At 43.1% G+C, this 21,946-nt stretch overlaps 2 protein-coding genes across 5 annotated transcripts in view; both read right to left on the bottom strand.

Annotated features, from left to right (window-relative positions):
- GFI1B (growth factor independent 1B transcriptional repressor) overlaps positions 1–21,946 on the bottom strand; it is a 528,565-nt gene that overhangs the window by 354,603 nt on the left and 152,016 nt on the right. The gene's annotated exons all lie outside the window — the stretch shown is intronic.
- CFAP77 (cilia and flagella associated protein 77) overlaps positions 1–21,946 on the bottom strand; it is a 105,849-nt gene that overhangs the window by 25,926 nt on the left and 57,977 nt on the right. For 3 of the 4 annotated variants that reach the window (XM_073313870.1, XM_073313869.1, XM_073313868.1), the window contains exons 2-3: positions 14,566–14,665; positions 13,050–13,278 (exon numbers count right to left, since the gene is read on the bottom strand). In XM_073313870.1, coding sequence (XP_073169971.1) covers positions 13,050–13,278; positions 14,566–14,665 — 329 coding nt within the window. Of the gene's footprint in view, positions 1–13,049; positions 13,279–14,565; positions 14,666–17,118; positions 17,185–21,946 lie in introns of all 4 variants that reach the window. The other variant, XM_073313871.1, reaches the window with a different exon arrangement.

Below are 21,946 nucleotides of genomic sequence, written 5' to 3'. Positions count from 1 at the left end.
AAAAAATCACATTTGGCAAAAAGTTGGTGTAAAGGACTGTGCTCAGGAGGAATTTTTTAAGGCACAATTGGTTTGATCACTGCTGTAAAAGGGTAAAAGCTAAACTTGTAGATGCTTTTCTGTGCTTAGTGTAAGTCAAAAGCAGATCAGATATAAACATTTAGGGCAAAATTGAGCTCTTGAATTGTCCTGGTAGATTTGAGTTCCAATATATTGCCTTTCCTACATTACAGGTCACCCACTGATAATCAATGAGATAAATTGGCAGGCAGAGCAGAATGACAGAATTTGTCACTGGATTCACCCATATGTAGGGTGCAGCTGATAGGGCCTATTGCAAAAACCTGTACATGACAAATAGGGCTTTAATAGGAGCAGGAGCTAGCCTTACCTGGTATTTATGCTATAGACCATAATAGCACCAAACAATTAGATGAGTTATGGTGTCACCCACCTTCCTGATGGCTTAATCAATTAATTTTTTTTAAATGGAAATGTGTACAGAACAGATTCTGTAAAATGAACATTGAGTTTAGCTGAGTTCTTTTGGGGACTGGGCTGCTGCTGCTGTTCAGAGACTACTCATCAGTACAACTGACTTCGGATGTCAAGGAGTTAAATGCACCAAAAGCCAGGAAAACTTAGATTTAGGGATGACAGGTGCAGCACACGAGCTACATAAAACCATGTCCTGTTGAGATGCCACCAGGACAACAGGGGCAGGCAAAAAATGTAGGCCCAGTCCTATTATTTTTGGTTTGCGTTGGTTTGTCAGGCCCTAGCTGCTGTTTTGCTGCAGCAGATTAGTGCATGAATAGATGACTTTTCCAGCTGGACCCTCCTTGGCAAAATCTCTTTCAAACCAGTTCCTCCTCCTCTAGAACTGAGCAGTGCATTTCCTCATTCACAGTCCAGTTGGCAAAGATCACAGTAAAGGCCAAATTTCCAAACATTGCGAGAAATGCAAACTTGGCAAGTACAAACTCAGGCTTTTTTTAATGCCTATGGTGTGCAAAATGGCTTGTAAGGGAGGGTGCACGGACCGATTTGCAGATTTTCTGAAAATTCAGCCCTAAGGGGACTGGCTTGATAAAACCAAAGCCCAAGATAAGAGTTAGGGTTGAAACTTTATCCTTAAGCTCATGTCTCCAGACAGTGGGTGATTTCATTTGCTGTACCATATGTGCTATACTAGAGCTTCTGAAGGACAATATATAACTCCTGCCTTAGAGTATACGCTGGTTTCTGGGAGCAATCAATGTTTACATTAAGATCTTGCTTTTTACTGTTAAAATTTGGCATGGCTTAGGCCCCTTGTACGTCCTAAATGTGTTAGACCCGTTTATTCTTAACCCCACTTTTTACAATTCTCTGACCTGAGGCTGCCATTAATTCTATATGTAGGAGTCCGATGGAGCCATTTTCTTGATGTTGCCGCCATTTTGTGGAATTTGTTCCCTTCTGATATCAGGAACTCTGAATTTCTCACTGCCTTTGTAGACAAAGTCTAAGGAGACTGAGGTCTTATTTTTATTGGCTTTGGGTTACTGTTTGTTTAGCTTCTGGCTTTGTTGCTTTTGTCGTAAAGTGCTGTGAGACAGTAAATGTGGATAGCACCTTATGAGCCTTTTATTGTATCTTTTCCGTGAATATTCTCCTTGTTGCAGAAAGAGTTTGTTTGCATTGTGGTGAGATGAGTTACCCTCCATGTCGATGCAGTGTAAATATCTGGTGGCAATTGGTTTTTGGGAAACAATCATTTCTAGTTACATGGTGGGACATGACATGTTAAAATCTTGCTACACCACACCAGCCAGGAAAATGTCCAGGTCACAACAGTGCAACCAATACTGCAGGCCCACGGTATGGTCAGATTGGCTTAAATTTCAGCCTCCATTCCTGCAGTATGACTCCCAAGGGGCTAATTGCTGGGATCCTCACACTGCGGAGAAGTAGCTGCTCCTCCCAGTGGGAGAGAAAGTAACACATTTACAGAATGACCTCTTAGCAAGATGCCTGGATTTACTTCTTTATCCTCATTATTATTATTATCCATCTGGATACTCACTGAACAACTTTCTCCCTACTGAACTCGTCTCTGTGTGCCCACTAACTGAGCAAGAACTTGTGATTTGTAGATGGCTTCAGAATGTTAACTGGGGAACTGGTGCTACGATGTGGATTCCTCATTGGGAAATCCAATTCATTTCCTGGACCTCTTCAAAGCAAAAGTGTCCTTAGCAAGGCCATAGACGGCAGCAGATTGCCTTAAGCAAATGGGGTTTTCTGTTGATTCCTCATTCCATTTTTCTTTTTTTTGAAAATAGATGGAACTTTATTTTCTTGCCATTAGGGTGAGCCTAGACTAACAACTCCGAAATCAGGAGATGGGGAAGGGACACAGAGACAGACATTTGCTCTCTAACAGTCAGGACATGGAGATGTAAAAATGTGATCTGACATTGACAGTTATCACAATTTACAGGTCATCATATGATGGGCCCTGGCCGCAGACATGCTGTGGGTCTATATAGCACCTAGCACAATGGGGTTCTGGTCCTATCGAGGTCCCCAGTGTGACAGCAATTTAAATAATAGTAAAGAGCTAATGCTTTATACCAGGCTGCCCAGGCAGGTGGACAGCACAGGAAAATGCCGACTACACTAGCGGTGGTATTATGCTGGCTCCCCACCCTTCCTTGTTACTGATGAGCTAGAACTAGCTATCTATCCACCATTAATTTGTCTCTCTGTATAGCCCAGCAGGAATCTGGGGCATGATTACAGCTATGGCCCTTGCTTGGGAGGCAGGCATAGCCCAGCCATCCCCCTGCACACTGCCTGCCTTTCGCTTGCTTTAATTGTTCCCCTTTGGCCAGCAGACCTGTCTGTTCTAACAAGGACAGTCAAGAGGAGGGGGAAGTAATTGAGGCACTTAACCACACTCACAAGCGTTGACTTCTGCAGCTAATTAGGAAAGAGGGCCGCTGGGCTTTTTGTTATTTTTTAATTGTGGTTTATGCATAAAAGCTAACGGCAGAGGAGGGACATATATTTAACAGCAAATTCTTGACTTCTAAATTTGTATAAAAGGTCATTTACAATTTGTTAACATTTGCACAAGGGTGAATTCAATTAGCCGCTCCAAAAGTCCCTACACATGTGCACACGTATTCCTAATGAGAACGATGGAAAAACTAGCAGGGCATTAATGTCCTGCCTCTTTATTTTCCTAAGGAGCTTGCAGAACATAAAGTTACCTTAACAGCTTCACAGAACTCTAAATGGGCCCTGGCAATAAACCCATAGAGAAGCCAGAAAGATCATTTTTAAATGCTCTCCACTTATCCTCACTTTTTGTTAACCACTGAAGAAAATAAGAAGAGACAAATTGGTTAAATAAAAATGGGGACCAATTTTTTGCAGTCCTTATGATGGCAAATCTCCTAGTGAAATCAGTGGGTGTTTTGCCTACACAGGGGCTGCTGGATCTGTGCTGCTGCAGATTCCTCTGAATTTCCAGTGTTTCTCTACTACTCTTTGGAATCTGGATGGGGAAATAACATACATTATTTCACTGTGGGCAGCCAATGAGAGAACTTCTTTTTCGAAGTGTTGGAGGATCCGTTATTTTGCTCAGAGGGCTCGTACGTATAGGACAGTAAAAAGAATAAAATCCATTGTAAACATACACTTTAAAAGATTTATCAGATGCTCATAGATGTACTTAGGAGTATACGTAGTTACAAGAGCACCAATTTGCTTTACTGTTTTCTCCCAAGCTAAGAATACAAGAGACACCCTCATACCAATCATAAGCACACGCACAAGCCCATATCTTATATACAGGGTACTAAGTCCAGCTCTTACCGTCCACTAAATAACTGACTTCACATGTTGAAGGTTGTGCAATCGCTGTTAGGCAGCTCAGCTGTAATTGTGACCAATTTAACCTTTTGATCTTTAGAGAGGGTAAGGAAACTAAATATCTATATTTTTCCTTCATAGTTGTTTGAAAGTCTGTGTCTTGCTCTCTGAAAAACGAAGGCAGGAAATGGTTATTCTAGAAGCTGGCCATTACAAACCAGCTGGCCTTGTTCCTAAAGCACAGTTTGAAATGCAGGTTGGAGTGCTCTGCTCTGGCTGAGCCTTAACCAGCACCAGCATTCGATGGGCAACCATCAAAATCAACAAGTGAAAGAAGAGTTGAGGAAACCAGTCGTAGGGGCCTTTACTTTCACTCGGTACTGAAAGAATAGTTACAGCAAAAATAAAGTGTTTGAATCTATATTAGGGCTGGTAGAGACTTTTTTTGTGAAACATTTAAACAAAAACTCCAATTTTTTTGGTTTCCATCAAATTTTCTCTTCTAAAATTTTCAGGTTTTCATTGTAAAACCATAATTTTTTGACAAAAACCAGATTTTTTTGGTGAAAATTTCCATTTAATCCAAAAAGCCATTTTCTGTTTGAAAAAATTCTACCAATTTTTTTTTTTACCAGCTCTAATATATATACAATCAAAGCCCACACACACCACATAAGGGGATTACACATGTGTGCGGGCAAATTCTTTCCCCTTTCTTTTGCTATTCAGGATGAGCTATTTGATAAGAAGAAATCTAGATCTTAAGTTTAACACTAAGGCCATATGCTGCTCTCCTTACTCATCATGCCTTCCATAATAAGCAAGACTTGGTTGTACATTAACAATGATATGACAGCTCATTTTCTCTTAAAAAGAAAAATATCCAAGAGCCTGAAGAAGTTGAGTAGAAACCATAACTGCAGCAAATATCCATATTTTACCAGAACCAATATTTGCATGAGTACACTCAAAGTTATTTAAAAACAATAACAATACTTAGCTTTTACAGAGCACTTTGCATGTTCAAAGCACTGTGCAGACAATTAGGAGAACTGCAGTGTGCTATAAAAGAGAATCACCCTCTAGCAACACTACAGCTAGTTAGCAGGAAATGTAAATGTCTCCAATATAATAAAAGAATTATTCTTGAAACAGAAGTTTCTCTCTTGACAACATGAGGATGGTGGTCAGGACACAGAAAATACATGTTGCCTTTGGCTGATTGTCCAGTTGGGGTTAGTCCTGATTTTTTTAAGGTTAATTTCACAAGAGCAAACCAGAGTGATCATATTTATCTTACAACAACTCTAGAAATTCCTAATTTCCTATTCAGTCCAATAGTGAAATGCATTTCTTGTGTCTCAATCTACTTCCTGACAGGAATGTTGAGTCTAGTGGCGCATTGGCAAAGTATGAGCATTCTCTAAGGGAGAAACTAACACCAGTCACAGTAATGGTCACAGAAACACTTGTCACTAAAACCTGTGGAGATGTTGCCATACGGTTGGGACACTGGCTGGGACTTGAGAATTGAACCCAAGTCTTCCTGCTCCCCCACAAACTTCTTGTATGACCTTGGGAAAGTCACTTCATCAGATATTTAAAGGCATTTAGGCACCTAAAAATGCAGATAGGTGTCTACTTGGATTTTCAACAGCACCTACGTGCCCCTCTTATTGATTTAAACAACAATCCCCCTAGGTCCTATCTGCATCTTCAGGGGCTTAAATTCCTTTAAAAATCTCCGCTGTAATGTGGGGATAGCAGCACTTTCCTACCACACTGGGGTGCTGAGGATAAATATATGAAAGATTCTGAGGTGCTCAGATACTACAGGAATAGGGGCAAGATAAGTACCATGGCTGGACAGAGATGTTAGACCCATTTTTCAGTGCTAACACCACAGAGCAAGGTTTTATTTAAAGTGAAGGTGCCAGGGGAATAAATGCAAAGGAAACGGTAACCATCATCTGCAAACATTATGTAGGTATGTTACACTCTGTGTAGGAGATTCTCACCCCGCCAGGGTGTATTTAGCTATTGCAGGAGGTAACACTGATGACGGCCGTTTTCCTTCAGAGAAAGCACAGAAACCTGTTTACAATTCAGAGGGGCCTGAGCGTGTGCATCGGCAGCAGCCCAGCCATTACTCCAGCTCTCGTACTCAGCGGACACACTCTCTGTTGCAAATCCTGGTTCACACAAGGTAGCTCTTGTAAAGATCAGAAGCTGGAGCATGAATCTGAGAAATCTGATTGGAGGATGCCCCATGGGGGAGGCCGGGACCCTACCACATCCTCGTTAGTGCTGACCTTGGCACAAGCACTGCCTGCTGATGGATAGGCTATGGAGCTGGACAAGACCCTGGGGAACCACTGTATTATCTATTATTGTCCCATCAGCGCCTCCCCTGACCCCTCCCAACTCTGAATGCCACAGGCATCAGGGAGAGAATAAATCTATGTCTGATACTAAAAGAGAAAGAGAGAGAGAATGAAAAAGGAGATGAAAAATGTCCTTTTTATGACTCTTACAACAAAGCTGGCCACATGGTTTGTAGAAAACAATTCTCTGGGCGGGGGAGGGGTGGAATCAGCAAAAAGCAGAGTGGCTAATCAACCCAACCCCTCGTAAACTAGTCAAAAGCACTCATGACCTTCTAAGGTAACATCCATTGGAACAAACAGGCCCCATAACTTCAGCCTCGCTCTAATGCCTACAACCCTGTGCGTACGAAACGAACTGTGGAATATGCATCCACCAAGATTGGAAAGTGCCATTCTCAAAAGCATAAGATGATCTGCCTTACTATGGAGAATGTACAGATCAGGATTAATAAGACCTGGATAGCAACCAAAGCATTATGCTCACATTTATTTTTATTCTGGATGAGCCAAAATGGTAGGGAAGTCTACTCTCGGTGCCCTTGGAGAATGCCTGACATTAGTGGCTGGGGGACACATATAGGCCTGTGTCATGGCAGTGGGGCTAATATCTGAAATGAAGGAGGCCAGAGAAACACTACTCCATTTTGAAAAGGAGTCTGTGCATTATCCATAGGCAGCAATATAGTAATATAGAATATGTTCCAGTGACAGTAAAATTGCTTCCCCCACATGAATTTACCCTTATAACTCCTGCTGCTGTTCTGAAATGGGAACTAGAGAGCTGATTCTGGCTCCTCTGGGCAACCTTGGTGGCGTAAAGTGACCACAACGGGCCATGGGAGATTACCCCAGTCCAGATGCAGAGCAGGGCCAGCATAAATGTCCCTATGGTGCCGCCTCTCTGTCTTCAAGTGCTCATAGTCAGCCCTATGTGGGATTCTGGGGTGCTGTGCAGCCTATAGGCAGTTTAAGCAGAGGTCCTGCATAGGGTTGCCAACTTGGTAATATTTAAAAACTGGACACTCCAGCAGGAGTGCCGGAATCTCCCCTGTCCTACCTATTCCCCCCAAGGCCCTGCCCCGCCTCTTCCCCTGAGGCCCCGCCCCTGTCTACTATACCCCTCTTCCCCCTGTCATTTGCTGTTTTTCCCCTCCCACTCCCCGCCACCTAGGTCAGGGAGGACTTGTCTGCGGAGCCGGGGCCAGGAGGTGGTCCTGGCTAAGTAGGGGCCAGAGTGGGTGATGACCTGGTGCCTCCACTCACAGTAATTGGACTTTGGGTGTCCAGTCAGTAGATCTGACTGGACACTGTCAAGTCCCCCTTTCAACTGGACTTTCCAGTTGAAAACCACCTGGCCACCCTAGGACTCCTGCAGCAGCCCAGAACAGAGGCAATGGTGGCATAAAGTCATCTTTTCCCCTACTCCTCCTGAATTGTGCTGTCTGCTGTACCTCAGGAGATGAGGCCCAGAGTAGGCCCTAGATAGTCAGATGTAACTTTGCTTCATTTGAATATGATGTTCACCAAAGCCACTTTTTTCTAAAGACATTTGAGTTCCCAGCTCCTGGAGTCCATGAAGGGTACGATATGTTGCAATTATCTCTGCCCTTTTACCTCCAAACACCCCATCCCCTTAACTGAGAGTGCTCTCCCAATGATCAGCAGCCACAGCTGAGATGTAGTGGTAAGGCCCTACCAAATTCATGGCCATGAAAAACACGTTATGGACCGTGAAATCTGGTCTCCCCCCATGAAATCTTGTCTTTTGAGTGCTTTTACCTTATACTATACAGATTTTATGGGGGAGACCAGCATTTCTCAAATGGGGGTCCTAACCCAAAAAGGAGTTGCCGGGGGCGGGGGGAGGGTGTCAAAAGGTTATTTTAAGGGAGTCGTGGTATTGCCACCCTTACTTCTGTGCTGACTTCAGAGCTGGGTGGCCAGAGAGCGGCAGGCTGCAGCTGCTGACTCAGGGCCCAGCTCTGCAGGCAGCAGCACAGAAGTAAAGGTGGCAACACCAGACCAGGCCATCCTTCCTTCTGCACTGCTGCTGGCGGCGGCTCTGCCTTCAGAGCTGGGCTCCCGGCCTGCAGCTGCCGCTCTCCAGGCACCCAGCTCTGAAGGCAGCGCTGCTGCCATCAGCTGCATAGAATGCAGGGCAGAAGTACTGCAACACCCCCTACAATGCAATGCCCCTCTGCCATGTGCACTGGCCAAACTGGACAGTCTCTACGTAAAAGAATAAGTGGACACAAATCAGATGTCAAGAATTATAACATTCATAAACCGGTCGGAGGACACTTCAATCTCTCTGGTCGTTCGCTTTCTGATCTCAAAGTGACTATTCTTCAACAAAAAAACTTCGAAAACAGACTCCAAGGAGAGACTGCTGAATTGGAATTCATTTGCAAATTGGATACAATTAACCTAGGCTTGAATAGAGACTGGGAGTGGTTGAGTCATTATACTAAGTGAAACTATTTCCCCTTGTTTATTCCTCCTCCTCCCCCTCCCCCCCCACTCTTCCTCAGATGTTCTAGTTAACTCCTGGAAACCTACTGGAAATGGCCCACCTTGATTATCACTTCAAAAGGTTTTCTCTCCCCCCACCCCACTCTCCTGCTGGTAATAGCTCATCTTAAGTGATCACTCTCCTTACAATGTATATTTTTTCATGGTCTGTGTGTATATAAAATCTCCTCACTGTACTTTCCACTTTATGCATCCGATGAAGTGAGCGGTAGCTCATGAAAGCTTATGCTCAAATAAATTGGTTAGTCTCTAAGGTGCCACAAGTCCTCCTTTTCTTTTTGCGAATACAGACTAACACGGCTGCTACTCTGAAACCTTCAATAACCATGTGACACCCCCCTCCCCAACTCCTTTTTGGGTCAGGATCCCTACAATTACAACACTGTGAAATTTCAGATTTAAATAGCTGAAATCATGAAATTTATGATTTTTAAAATCCTATGACCATGAAATTGACCAAAATGGACTGTGAATTTGGTAGGGTCCTATGTATTGGGCAAGAGCTTTGAATCTGCAAACGGAAATTATTTAAATGTACCAATAATTAAGTGACTTTTTAAAATAAGTGTAGTTTTGGCTGCCTGACATAGCAAGCCCCAGAAATCTCCAACATGCATGAACTAGCCTGTGCATTTTGGATCTGCTTAAAGCCTTCTGACTGGGGTCTGTAAATAAACATTAACAGACATTACAAATACAATGTAGCATGGCTAGTATAGTTTTCCAAGCCATAATCCACTAAACCCAGAGGCTGCTAAAACAGAATCTCCAGACCTAGAATAAATCAGTGACAGGCCAAATTCCACCTTGATTTACAACTTCGGCAGCCCTGCTGAAATTAATGTAAATTGAGATAGAATTGGACCCAATAACTTTTGCCCTTGCTGGTGGTATCTTTAACTCACCAGTTATGAGAAGTGAGTTAAATATCCCATAACAACTCCTTAATAATCCTAGTAATCCTAGTAATTTGATTTTGTCTATAACCTGCTTTTAAAGTAAGGGGATAAATACAATCAGCCTGCATAAAAGGTGGCTATTAAAGAACCAGCAAGATGTGCTACAATAACTTTAAATTAAAAGACTGGTGCCTCTTTCCCTGATGCTGTGGGGTCTGTGGATTTTCAGTAAAACTTTTGAACCTGGCCTAGATCTCTCCCAGGCAGCCATTTAACCTCCCGTTTATGAAGAAATAAAGCACAATTGATGTTGATTTTGGTCTGCGTTAGGGGATACTTTTGCAACATAAAAGCCCTTTTGCCTGCAATTTGCAGAGCAGCCCTGTCACATCAGCAAGGGCTGGTACTGATAAAGATAAAGCTTTATAGCTGGGGCATTTGCTACTAACAGCAAGCTAATGCTGCATTTTCATTTTGATGCAATTAATGTTAATGTCTGCTACGAAAATTGTCATTAAATACCATTTTAAAATCCATTCAATTTGCATATGCAAAGCCCATTTACTATCACGTAAAATACACACCACTGCTCATCATGTCTTTTCCCTTGAATTTGTAGCTGCTATTTATTTCTTTTGTTAGTGATTAGATTTCATTTTAAAAGCTAGATAGTAATGTCTAGCCTAGCCCCTGGCAGAGCACAAAAAACCTACAACATACAACCACAGAGGCATTTCTGAGCCAGGTTCAGAAAGTGTTTGCGGTCCTTTTGATGCACCTGAATGCTTGTGATACAAACTCTTACTGGCTCTTAAAGGCTCCCCTCTTCCCACCCCTCCAGTGGAAGTGAGAGGGGAGAGAACTGTGGAGAAGTCCACAGCAGGACAGGGCTGAAGTCAAAGGGTGCTAAGCAGGATACTTTCTACTCTTCCTTGTGGGTGACTAATTCCCCGCTACAAAAGATGAAGGGGAAATTATCCTGGTCAAGATGCAAAGGGAAGAGCCCCATGAAGCTGTGGGGCTTACCCCCCACCAATTTTACACCCCCCCTCCCATACAGTAAAACAGATGCAAGTTAAGGTAGCATTTATGCCTGCTGTGTGCTTCGTAAAACCTTTTTGAAGGTGTCACAAAGTGCAATGGACAGCTCCTCCGCTCATGGCAGCGCAGCTACTGGCCCAGCTGGGGACTGAATAAGGTGATCGGGGCCCTGTGCCACAATCGGAGTGGCAATGGCAAGGTAGTCCCCTCCCCTCCTGTAGAAGCAGAGGTACAAGCCCCTTTCTCTCCCCCAGGAGTGGTTGCAGGGATAGCAACAAAGGTCCACTTTCCCTCTGGAGAGGCAAGAGTAGCAGCAGGGGGGCACCTTAGTATTTACCCCTGCAACCAGCATGTGTCTGCTTGGGGAGGTGGGGCCCACGGCACTCATCTCCTCCTGCTACACTCAGAACTCTCTGAGGTCCAGTTGGTGGGTCTCGGCGTTAACTCCCCAGTGAGAGGCAGGGCCCAGTTTGCACCTGACAGAGCTATTGTTTCAGACCATCTGCAGACTCAGACAGGAATTATTGCATTGGTCACACTTAGGTCACGTTTTTGAAGTTTTCTTTGCACCCATGAGGGCTAGATGTTTACTTTTTTAAATGAAATATGAGATTCTGATGTAATCACATGACTCAAGGAGCTGGGGCCTTAGACATGAGCTTATTGGGCCTATGCTTTAAGGCATTCCTGGGCCTAGCCATGCTGATGTAGATGAGCAGGGTCCAGGGAAAGCAAACAGGGAGGGTCCCTGCATGCAGCTGGCCAGGATCCCTAGAGTTGGGAGTCTGCTGTCCTGCAGATTTCTGGCTTTCTGCACATTTGTGATCCAGCTGCTCACTCCATACACCCTTATCCCATGGTGGAGAATATGCTGACTCCACAGCTCTTTCTGGGCCACGTAGTTCTTGTCTGCATCCGTATTTTTGCAGCGGAGAACACATGGATCATAGTCTTATAATTACTGACAAATATACAGGTATTAAACTCCTGCTCTAAGGTCTGGATCTGACAGAAACAACCAGAAGCATCATGTCACAGTGCAGGGAGGTATTTATCCCTCTCCATTCACCTCTGCTGCAGCTGCCCCAAGATACTGCAGTAAAAATACTAATGAATTGGAGACTGTTTGGAGAAGTCACAAAAGTGACACCCCATATTGCCAGACTTGTGGTAAAATCATGAGTAGGAGAGTTGCTTTGGAGACAAAAAGGAATTTTTAAGTCTTAGTAGCATAATAATCTGGGAGTCAAGTGGAGAGACTGTGACCAAAACCATTAGCATCCCCGTCACCAAAGACAAACCACAAATTTTAAAACAAGCCACTCAAGGTACTAAATAGAAGACTATACATGTACTAAATGAATAAATAAAGAGGCATATGTGAAAAGCAAATATTCTGTGCTGCTCCATACATTATTGTTTGCATGATTTTATTGTTCATTAAAAAACCCAATAAATTAAAACCCTCTGCAATAGGCTGTTATGATTTGTATGTTAGTAGAGGCTGACCCAGTCTGCAGCTGCTTTGTCTCCCTCCCTGGATGACTTTCAAATTGAGCTTTCTAATCTCTCAGCCCTCTTAACCGAGACCCTGAGTTATTTTGCTTTGTTGTTAAACCTCTGAAGAGTATACGTTTTATTCCTGATTATATTTATATACATATATGGTTACACAGGTGCAGAGAAATGGAGATTCAGGCCCTATGTTCTTTACTCATGCATATACAATGACTATTTGATGACCTATCTATTTGGATGTATATCTCCAAACATAGAGGTCATCACATATGCATGAATATAGTATGTAGGGCCTGATTCTCTAATGCCCTACACCTGTGTAATCATTTACACCAGTAGAAAACAGGTAGTTAGATATCTAATGCTAGCCTGCATGCCTGCAATTAGCTATGCCTCTAATTAAATGCTGGTGCAAAATTGCATCCACAAAATGAGTGGCCCGACTGAAGCCCCTTTAAAAAATACATTTGGCACTAATCCTTTAACTCATATAACTGAATCCAACTAATTGAGGCTCTTGAGATTATGGGTTAGATTCTCCATTGCTCAGCACCTCATGTTGTCATTTACATCAGTGCAAAGTGGATGCCAAATGCTACCAAATCTGAATTTTATATGTATTTTGTACTCGTGTAAATGGTTACATGGCTGCAGAGTGATAGAGAATTAGGCCCTATGTACTGTGCTACAGCAATTCAGCTCACAGCAAACCTCCCTCAAGTCACTGTTTGGAGAGACAGAGATGAGGATCAGATCTGAGTGGAGAATCTAGCCCTTAGAGAAGCCTGGGTTTTCTCCCTCTTACCGTGCTGGAATTCCGTAGGTCATATCTGGAGGTACTCTTGGGTGGGCTCTCTTAAAACGACTCTCGTTATCTTCATTGCAGCGGATGTCCTTGAGCTGGCGGTACAGGTTGTATTCACGTGCTGTGACATAACCAGCCTTAACAGCTCCACGGTTCATGGCAATGTAATTCCGTGGCATCTCCCTTGGGGAAGGCGGCCTGGGTTTCATCGAGTGCCAATGGCCTATCGCTAAGGCCAGAAAGGAATACAAGAGCCAGAACAAAGAAAGTTACTAGAATTTCATTTTGAGTAACCCATCCTCGGTGAATCTTGTTCTGGTGCAGAGGGCCAGCTCAAGGCCTATGTACTGCATCAGTGAGAATTAAGTGATGCATAGGCCTTTTGCTTGTCCTCTACTCAGAGTGAAATTCAAACTGCATTCACATCAGTGTGGTTCAAACAGAGACCAGTAAGAAAATCCACAAATCTTAAGCATAGAGTTTCTCAAGTAAATTGTTCCTATTTCCCACAATTTCCCCACCTCCAATTTGTAATGCTCAGCAATTTTGACAAAGCCGTCCATTTTTTTCCTCACTGAAAGTTACGTGAATTTTCACAGGTGTCCAATGCAAAAGCCAGCTCTGCTCATGAAAGTGGGCCAATTCATGCACATCTTTGCTTGGATTTGGGCCCGTCTCTGCTCAGTTTTCACATACATGAGCAAAAGTTTCTGTAAAGGTGGGTCAGCTTCAAAAGTTGTAAGGAACTGTGACAGACCTTGAGTTTGTGAGTAGCTGTGCATTTTCTTAGAAAAACTTTGTATACTCTTATGACGGCCTCTGCTACAGGACAGAAGGGTCACAACAATCTGACTTGGTCTTGATTGAAGCACATGGTTATTTTCATATATTCTACCCTATTTATGTGAAGCAGGATTTTTTGTGTGTTTGAGTACCGGGCTTAGCAATTGGGTACAGCAAAAGCAAAGCAAAGGCCTTGTTGATATTTGGTAAAAGCAAAGGCCTTGTTGATATTTGGAATTAGACATGATTCAACTATTGTAGCCTGGCCACTGGTGTAGCTGCACTAATACGAGCCCCGAGTGTAGAAAAGGAAAGCTGCGACTTGCACCAGCTGACCTTACACTGATTTCAAACAGGAGTAAGCTCATCTGGAGCATGTTACAACTTTTCTGGTCTACGCTTTTTGGGCTTGCACTGGTGCAGCTACGCCTGCTGCTGGCCATTGATGGTTGAATCCCAAATATAGACAAGGCCAGGGACTCTTGCACACAACAGTTACCAAATGCCACAGATGGTGTTCATGTGAGCAGGTAAAATGCTAGAGTTCTTACTCTCCCGCTTCAGCTCAGTGAGAGTGTTTTCTCCCCTGCACTCCTCCATTGCTATTAAGACTTTAATAGGTACAAGGCATGTTGTTACACTCTAACCTGCCAGTCGTTTGGTGCCATCCACGTGGGGGGAACCTTTTAATAGCCTCTAATGGCATCGCTAATCTTTACTTGCATTGTCATACCTTCAGGTACTCCTCCGTCAGCCCCATGAAGGTATAACCCATATGCAAAGTCATAGCCTGGAAGAGTGTAGCAGCTTCTCCGAGGTTTTCCGACTTCCGCCTGCAAGGGAAAGGTTTGGGAGTAAGAGGGTGAGAAAAGTAAAGATTTCGCTTAACACGTTAAACTCCCTGAAAATAGGGATTTGTAATAAAAGCTTGGACAGTTAGGCCCTGTTTACACTAGGGAAACGTCTCAAAAAGTTCCCCATGTTGCTAACACTAGTTTGGTTCCACTAGTGTAGGCAATGCTGGGAGTTCTAGCATAGCTGCGTTGCTGGTGTCATTTTAAGCGCCATGTCAATTCGACTTACTCTGAGGAGAGTTAGGCAACACAGTTTTTAAAATGGCACCGCCGGCTTGGAACCTTTTCTTCATGTTGCTAACAAAGGTGGAGCTTGACTGGTCTTAACGAGACTTATTACACTCTCAGGAATGGTATGGAAACAGGTCTGTCCCATCTACATCAGCAGCTAAATTGTTGTCATCTGCAGATGGGGCTGGGCTAGGAGAGCCTGTTGGTGACAATAATTTTCAGCAGTGGGTCATTTCCTAGTGTAGACAGTGTGACGGGATCTCGGGGGCGCAGCTTGGGACTGTGGGACTGCTGTGCCCCCTTAACTTGCTAGCCTGGGCTATCTCACAGTGCCTTGCTAGTGACCAGCAGCAAACCCCTCCAGGCACTGTGATCACTCAGCACAACAACATGTGGAGCCTCACACCAGGCTAGTTTACATGAATGCTCCCAGAGCCACTCATGAATCTCATAGAGCAAGGCACCAGCCAAATCCCCCCGCTCCCAGCACTGTACCTCAGGAATATACCATTTTGCACTGCTCAAGATGAGCAATGCAGACTTATTAATTGGTTCACCACTTCATCAATGGAAAGTGAATATACACTAGTCTTTGCAAATCTGAGCAGATTTACCACACGCTTCAGGCAAACTCACTGGTAAAGATAAACAGTAAAACAAATGTATTGACTACAAAAGATAGATTTTAAGTGATTATAAGGGGCAAAAAGTTAGTTACCAAAATAAAATAAAATATATAAGCATGCAGTCTAAACTCTCAACCCTATTAAACTGGGCAACATCTAGATTAAGCAGTTTTTCTCACCCCACTGGATATTGCAATTCATAATATACAGGTTTGTCCCTTAAACAGAGTCTTCTGAGTGTCTTTGTTGCTTGCAGCATAGGTGGGGGCAGGAGCAAGGCGAAGCATGGGCCCCCTCTGTTCTGTTTTACACCCTTAGCCCATATGCTTGAGAACACAAGTCCATGAATGTTTGGTGGGCATTGCTGAGTCCCCAGGCAAGGTTAATCAATTCCCCTGGTGTGGCCCTATGCAGGTAAGTCATTGAATTGTAGCTCCCTTGCTGGACAATGGCTGTTGATGGTTGTTTGACACCCTGCCCGGACATTGGTTACTCTCCTTGCTCTTGTCTCTGGGGAGCTAATATCTGGCTGATTCCCCAATTTACAGCATGTTTTAGTGACCACCATACAACACAATTCTCATAACTTCATATGCACTAAAGATGTACATATTTAGATAGAACAGTGACTTTCAGCTGATTATAACCTTTCCCCTGATACCTCCCATGGCGTGCTTTATCTGCAATATATATACAGTTATATACAGGTGTGTGTGTGTATATATACAATTATATACAGATGAGGAATATGGGGGTTACAAGCCACTCCCCCAAGGTATAGTATGTCACAGATAGGTCCCTTGAAGTGTGGCTACTGACTGAAAAGTGACACTATAAAAACGGCACCTTCAGAAGGAGATGCTCTTGTTTTGTTGAAGGAGGCAGGAGCAGAACTTCTGCACATGGAAAGGCTTCTTATTTTCACACTTTAATTTTTCATCTATGCAACATTATTCTGTATTGCAGAATAATAAGGGGTTTTCTTCAGCCCTTGTTCATGAAAATTACCTAGACTCTCCAGGTCCTTCATTACATTCAACCCCTCTCTTCCAGTTTGGACTGGTGGATGGAAATGACAGGGATGGGGGAAGCAAACTGACCATTCTTACATTTTGTCAGAGAAAAACATTACTCAGCAGGTTTGTCTACAGGGGTTTGTGCCAACATTTGCTTTAGGTTGTTTTGATCTATGTGTGTTTGAATCCCCCTGTCCCAAATTCAAATGAACTACAAATCTCAAAACAAAACTCAGTCAAAACCATCAAGGTTCACCAGGTTTTGAGTCAAAGCTGTGATATTTTTATGGGTTTTTCCCAAAATTATAAACCAACCTAGAGTTACTGGAAAAGTGGGGCGAGACTTGCTTAAGAATACATGGATTTGAACTATTAACATAGTGTATGTTCAGATCTGCTTGGTTAACTCTGAGAAGATCCATCTGTTTGAACAAGGTTATTGGAGGGCTACTTCTGAAGATTATACCTTTGCAGTGTCTAAAAGTCCTTAAATTTCTTTCAGCTCCATTTGTGTCTTTCATTTACAAGTTGTGCATCCCTTTTGAAATTTGGAACTAACCCCAGAAGAGTCTGTCATGTTCTCACTCCTGCCTGGGAATGATCAATAATCTCTGAGAAGCCAAATCTAAGCAACCAAAGGGGAGAAGAAAACAAAAAATATTAGTGACAGTGTTCGCAGTTCAGAAAAGAGAGAGCATGAACCCAACACTTCGTTTTTATTTAGTTTTAAAATTAACCCCCTTTTGCTCTCCTCTGTGTGTCCCAGCTTTGTGGAATCTGTGGGATTAACTGACCTCACTTCCCTCCTTTATATTTGGACCATGATCTCCATGGTGAAGTCACTCTGAGATTTGTGTGTCTTGAAACCTTATTGGCTTTTGAAAGGAAGGGGGCAAAGGGGTCATGACCGGCTGCCCGAAAGCTTATGTCTAGTGAGGTTCTGCTCTCGGATGGCTGGAGCAAGGTTACGCAATGAGCTCCCAAACCCTCTGCAGTGGACCTTGTTCTTTCTGTGGGGCTTGGGATGGGATATTTTTCAGTCTAGAGAAGGTATAAATATGAAATTGCCAGGTCGTATTATAAGTGATAGGGTATCATAGGGTCAGGTTGGTGGGATGGGTGTGGAAATTCTCAGCTCTAGTCACATGTGGATGTTTCAAAATCATCAGCAGTGAGACAGTGAGTGGCCAGCAGTTGAAATATATATATATATATATATATGTGTGTGTGTGTGTGTGTATATATATATATATATATATATATATATATATATATATATATATATATATAAAATTAATCAGACAACATGTGTCCACCACTGGATGCAAAATCTAATGGACATGAAGTGAATGGATGTGAAATCTGATGGGCTAAGCTTTCTAATAACTAAGAGTTTGAAAAAAGTTCACACGATAGCATGTGACATCATCAATGTCAAAGCCTATCCTTATGCTTGAGAGATCTATAAAGAAGGAAGCATTGAGATATAATACTACCACTTAACAAGTCTCTTCAGTGAAAAGGTAGCAGAACTTCTGGCTAATTGTTTCCTTTATTGTCAGATGGGACAAAACTTTTTGCAATGGAAGTATAAACACAATTCATGCAGATTATAAAATTGCAGTTTATGAAGATATGCAGGAGTTATTACAGCACATTTCAAAACAGTTATGTTTCAAGGACTAGTGAGGCCTTCAGTCTTGCAGAGCTCAAACAAAAATCAGCTAATAAACTAGGTATTAGATTACTTTAAAAGCAAACATTTTACAGAATCAGTTACACATTGGCTCTTATCTAATGTCTGCCTAACTGCGGGTGCACCAAATGGCAACACTATGACTGTGCTGTCAAAGATCTTCACCTGACTTCTACAGGAACTGAACTGAGCTTTTAATCATTATTTCTGATGCTGTAACCTATACACAGGAAGTAACACTTTGGTGGAGGCAGTACTATGGCCTCAGGATGTGAGTGGTCACTACCAAGTGAAAACAACGCAAAGTCCTTGTGGTACCGTAGAGACTAACAAATTTATCTGGGCATAAATGTGACTGGATCACTACAAAAAATAATTTTCCCTCTCTTGATACCCCTTCTTGTCAACTGCTGGGAATGGGCCACATCCACCCTAACTGAATTGGCCTCATTAGCACTAACCCCCCCACTTGGTAAGGCAACTCCCGTCTTTTCATGCGCTGTATATTTATACCTGCCTACTGTATTTTCCACTCCATGCATCTGATGAAGTGGGTTATATCCCACGAAAGCTTATGCTCAAATAAATTTGTTAGTCTCTAAGGTGCCACAAGTCCTCCTGTTCTTTTAGTGATATTTAAATGACTGTTGTTACATTCTAGGATCAACACCCTTTTGAGATATAGTAGGCAATTCGTATCTCTCTGGCCCAACCGCTGCTCTATCTGCAAAGCCTGAAGCAACAGGAGGAAAGAATTCTTTGGGAGGGCAATAAAACCATCCCCACTCTAACCTGACACCTTGGTGAGCAGCAGCTGCATAGAGGCTCCAGTGCTCTTACAATAGTTCAGTAGCTGCTTTGCACCCTTGTGAGAAGGATTTAGCCCTTGGGTTGGTGCAGTGGCAGATACCTTGCGGCATGCCACCAAACCCATCCTTCTGTGCAGCCTCTCTCCCGCTCAGTGGAACAAGAAGGGCTGTGATGCATTGAGAGCAGGCGTGTCAAACCTGTGGGTTGCATCCGGCCCGCAGCACGGTTTAATCTGGCCTGCAGACTTCCTATGAATTTTCGGGCTTGTCTACACAGCTCCAGAGAATGCACTACAGGGTTGTGATTTGTAGAGCGCACCAGTGTGTTGCATTCTAACTCCCGCCATTTAGACCCTGCCAGCATGCACTGATATAGTCCTGTTCCAAACAGGGCTACGTCAGCTTGCATTAAGGAACATGTAGTGTGCGGCAGGAGGGTCTGCATGTGGGAGTTAGAGTACAACACACTGGTGTGCTCTACAAATCACGCCTCTGTAGTCCAGACTCCGGCACAGCAATCCAGCAAAACCTCGAGTACATGTGTCAAACCACGTGTTCGCATTTGAGGCCCTGAGAGGCATAAGACTGGTGGAAGCTGGTATGTGTCCAGACAAGGGGAAATGGCACAGAAGAGTGCTTACCTGCAGGCTGGAGAGGGGACCTACCGCCAACCTGGCAAGTCCAAAAAAAAAAAAAAAAAGGAAACTTTACATAAGTCAAAAGATGAATGCTGACTGTGGCCACTAGACCAGCAGACGCCCCTTTAAATGAAAATAATAATAAAAAAAACCCCCACCCTTTGGTCTACCCTTCCCTTTCTTCACTTCTTTATTCAGCTTGTGACAAGTGGCCATTATGTTTTTATTGGGGAGCAGCAGTCACTAAAATCTAAAACAAACGTAAGTCATTACTGCTGTGGTTTATTTTTAATCTCTATTTTAACAACCTTTGCTGAATGTGGCCCGCACCCAGTGGCAGGTTATTGGCTCAGGCCTGCCATGTGGATGAGTTTGACACCCCTGATTTAGAGTGTCCTGTGCCCATGGAGGAGGTAGGATTTTGCCATTAGAGTATTATTTCATTCTGCAAACCGACTCAGCCCTGCATCCATTCTTATTCAGAACAAAATCATTACAAATGGAAGGACTAGAATCCATTTTTTAAAATGAAAGTTTAGGTTCAGAGACATGGAGGCCACTAGAGAAATCCTGCTACACTGAGCCACGAGTAGCATTATTCCTGTTTTACAGATGGGAGAAACTAAAGCACCAAGAGGTGAAATGACTTGCCCAAGTTCACTCAGTGCATCAGTTGCAGGGTGGGGAATAGAACCCAAGTTTTCTGTTACCCAGCCTTGAGCTTTAACTGCAAGATAAGCCTCCCCTTTATCTATTGTTCCATATGTTAGTGATTTTAGGTATATTTCTAGTAAATGACCAGGACTAGTGAGAAGTTAGTGAATGGAGGGAGGGGGAAATATTAGCAATGAATAAGGCTGGAGCTCGTACCAATTGTCCTTGCTATTATAGAATCATAGGACTGGAAGGGACATCAGGAGGTCATTTAGTCTAGTCCCCTGCACTCAAGTATTATGACAGGTGTTTGTCCAACCTGCTCTTAAAAATCTCCAATGTTGGAGATTCCACAACCTCCCTAGGCAATTTATTCCAGTGCTTAACCACTCTGACTTCAGTTAAGAAGTTTTTCCTAATGTCCAACCTAAACAGCCCTTGCTGCAATTTAAGCCCATTGCTTCTTGTCCTATCCTCAGCAGTTAAGAAGAACAATTTTTCTTCCTCCTCCTTGTAACAACTTTTTATGTTCTTGAAAACTGTTATCATGTCCCCTCTGAGTCTTCTTTTCTCTAGACTAAACAAACCCAATTTTTTCAATCTTCTCTCATAGGTCATGTTTTCTAGTCCTTTAATATTTTTTTGTTGCTCTTCCCTGGACTCTCTCCAATTTGTCCACATCTTTCCTGAAATGTGGCGCCCAGAACTGGACACAATACTCCAGCTGAGGCCTAATCAGTGCGGAGTAGAGCGGAAGAATGACTTCTCGTGTCTTGCTTACAACACTCCTGCTAATACATTCCAGAATGATGTTTACTTTTTTTGCAACAGTGTTACACTGTTGACTCATATTTAACTTGTGGTCCGCTATGACCCCCAGATCCCTTTCTGCAATACTCCTTCCTAGGCCGTCATTTCCCATTTTGTAATCCTTGAAAATGTCTCCACAAAAGCAATGTGTCTACCTTTTTTTAAATAACTCCAGATTAATAGCAGCTATAGAGAGATGCCGCATTAGATACTGCAGATTACTGCAAGGTTTAATAATTTCATAGAGTCATAGAATATCAGGATTAGAAGGGACCTCAGCAGGTCATCTAGTCCAACCCCCTGCTCAAAGCAGGACCAATCCCCAATTTTTGCCCCAGATCCCTAAATGGCCCCCTCAAGGATTGAACTCACAACCCTCGGTTTAGCAGGCCAATGCTCAAACCACTGAGCTATTCCTGCACATCCTGGTTCCAGAGACTGCCTATTCAAAGGGTCTGCAGGGAGTCTGTACATGATGCCACCTCCATGCAATTACATATAACCCAGAACCAATAAACAGCCTCCTCCTGAGCAGGAAAAATTTGACATAAAAGGCAAATTGTGGTTTTATAGCATTTTTCAAATATATGAGCTCAGGCTTTTCCCTGGGATCCTCTCCTGATACCACAGAAAATGATGATTTGGCGTCAGAAATTAGTTATTAAAATGAAGGAGATGTGTTGTGGGGGAGAAACCCCATAGAAATCCCAGCAAAGGCAGAGGCCTGTAACACTCTTGCAAATCTGTTTGAAAAAGTTTAGGTGAGATTTTTAGCATGGG

This window comes from Lepidochelys kempii, chromosome 16, assembly GCF_965140265.1.
Source record: "Lepidochelys kempii isolate rLepKem1 chromosome 16, rLepKem1.hap2, whole genome shotgun sequence".
Taxonomy (NCBI): domain Eukaryota; kingdom Metazoa; phylum Chordata; order Testudines; family Cheloniidae; genus Lepidochelys; species Lepidochelys kempii.
Note: the sequence above shows the minus strand (reverse complement) of the source record. Positions and strands in the feature narration are given on the sequence as shown.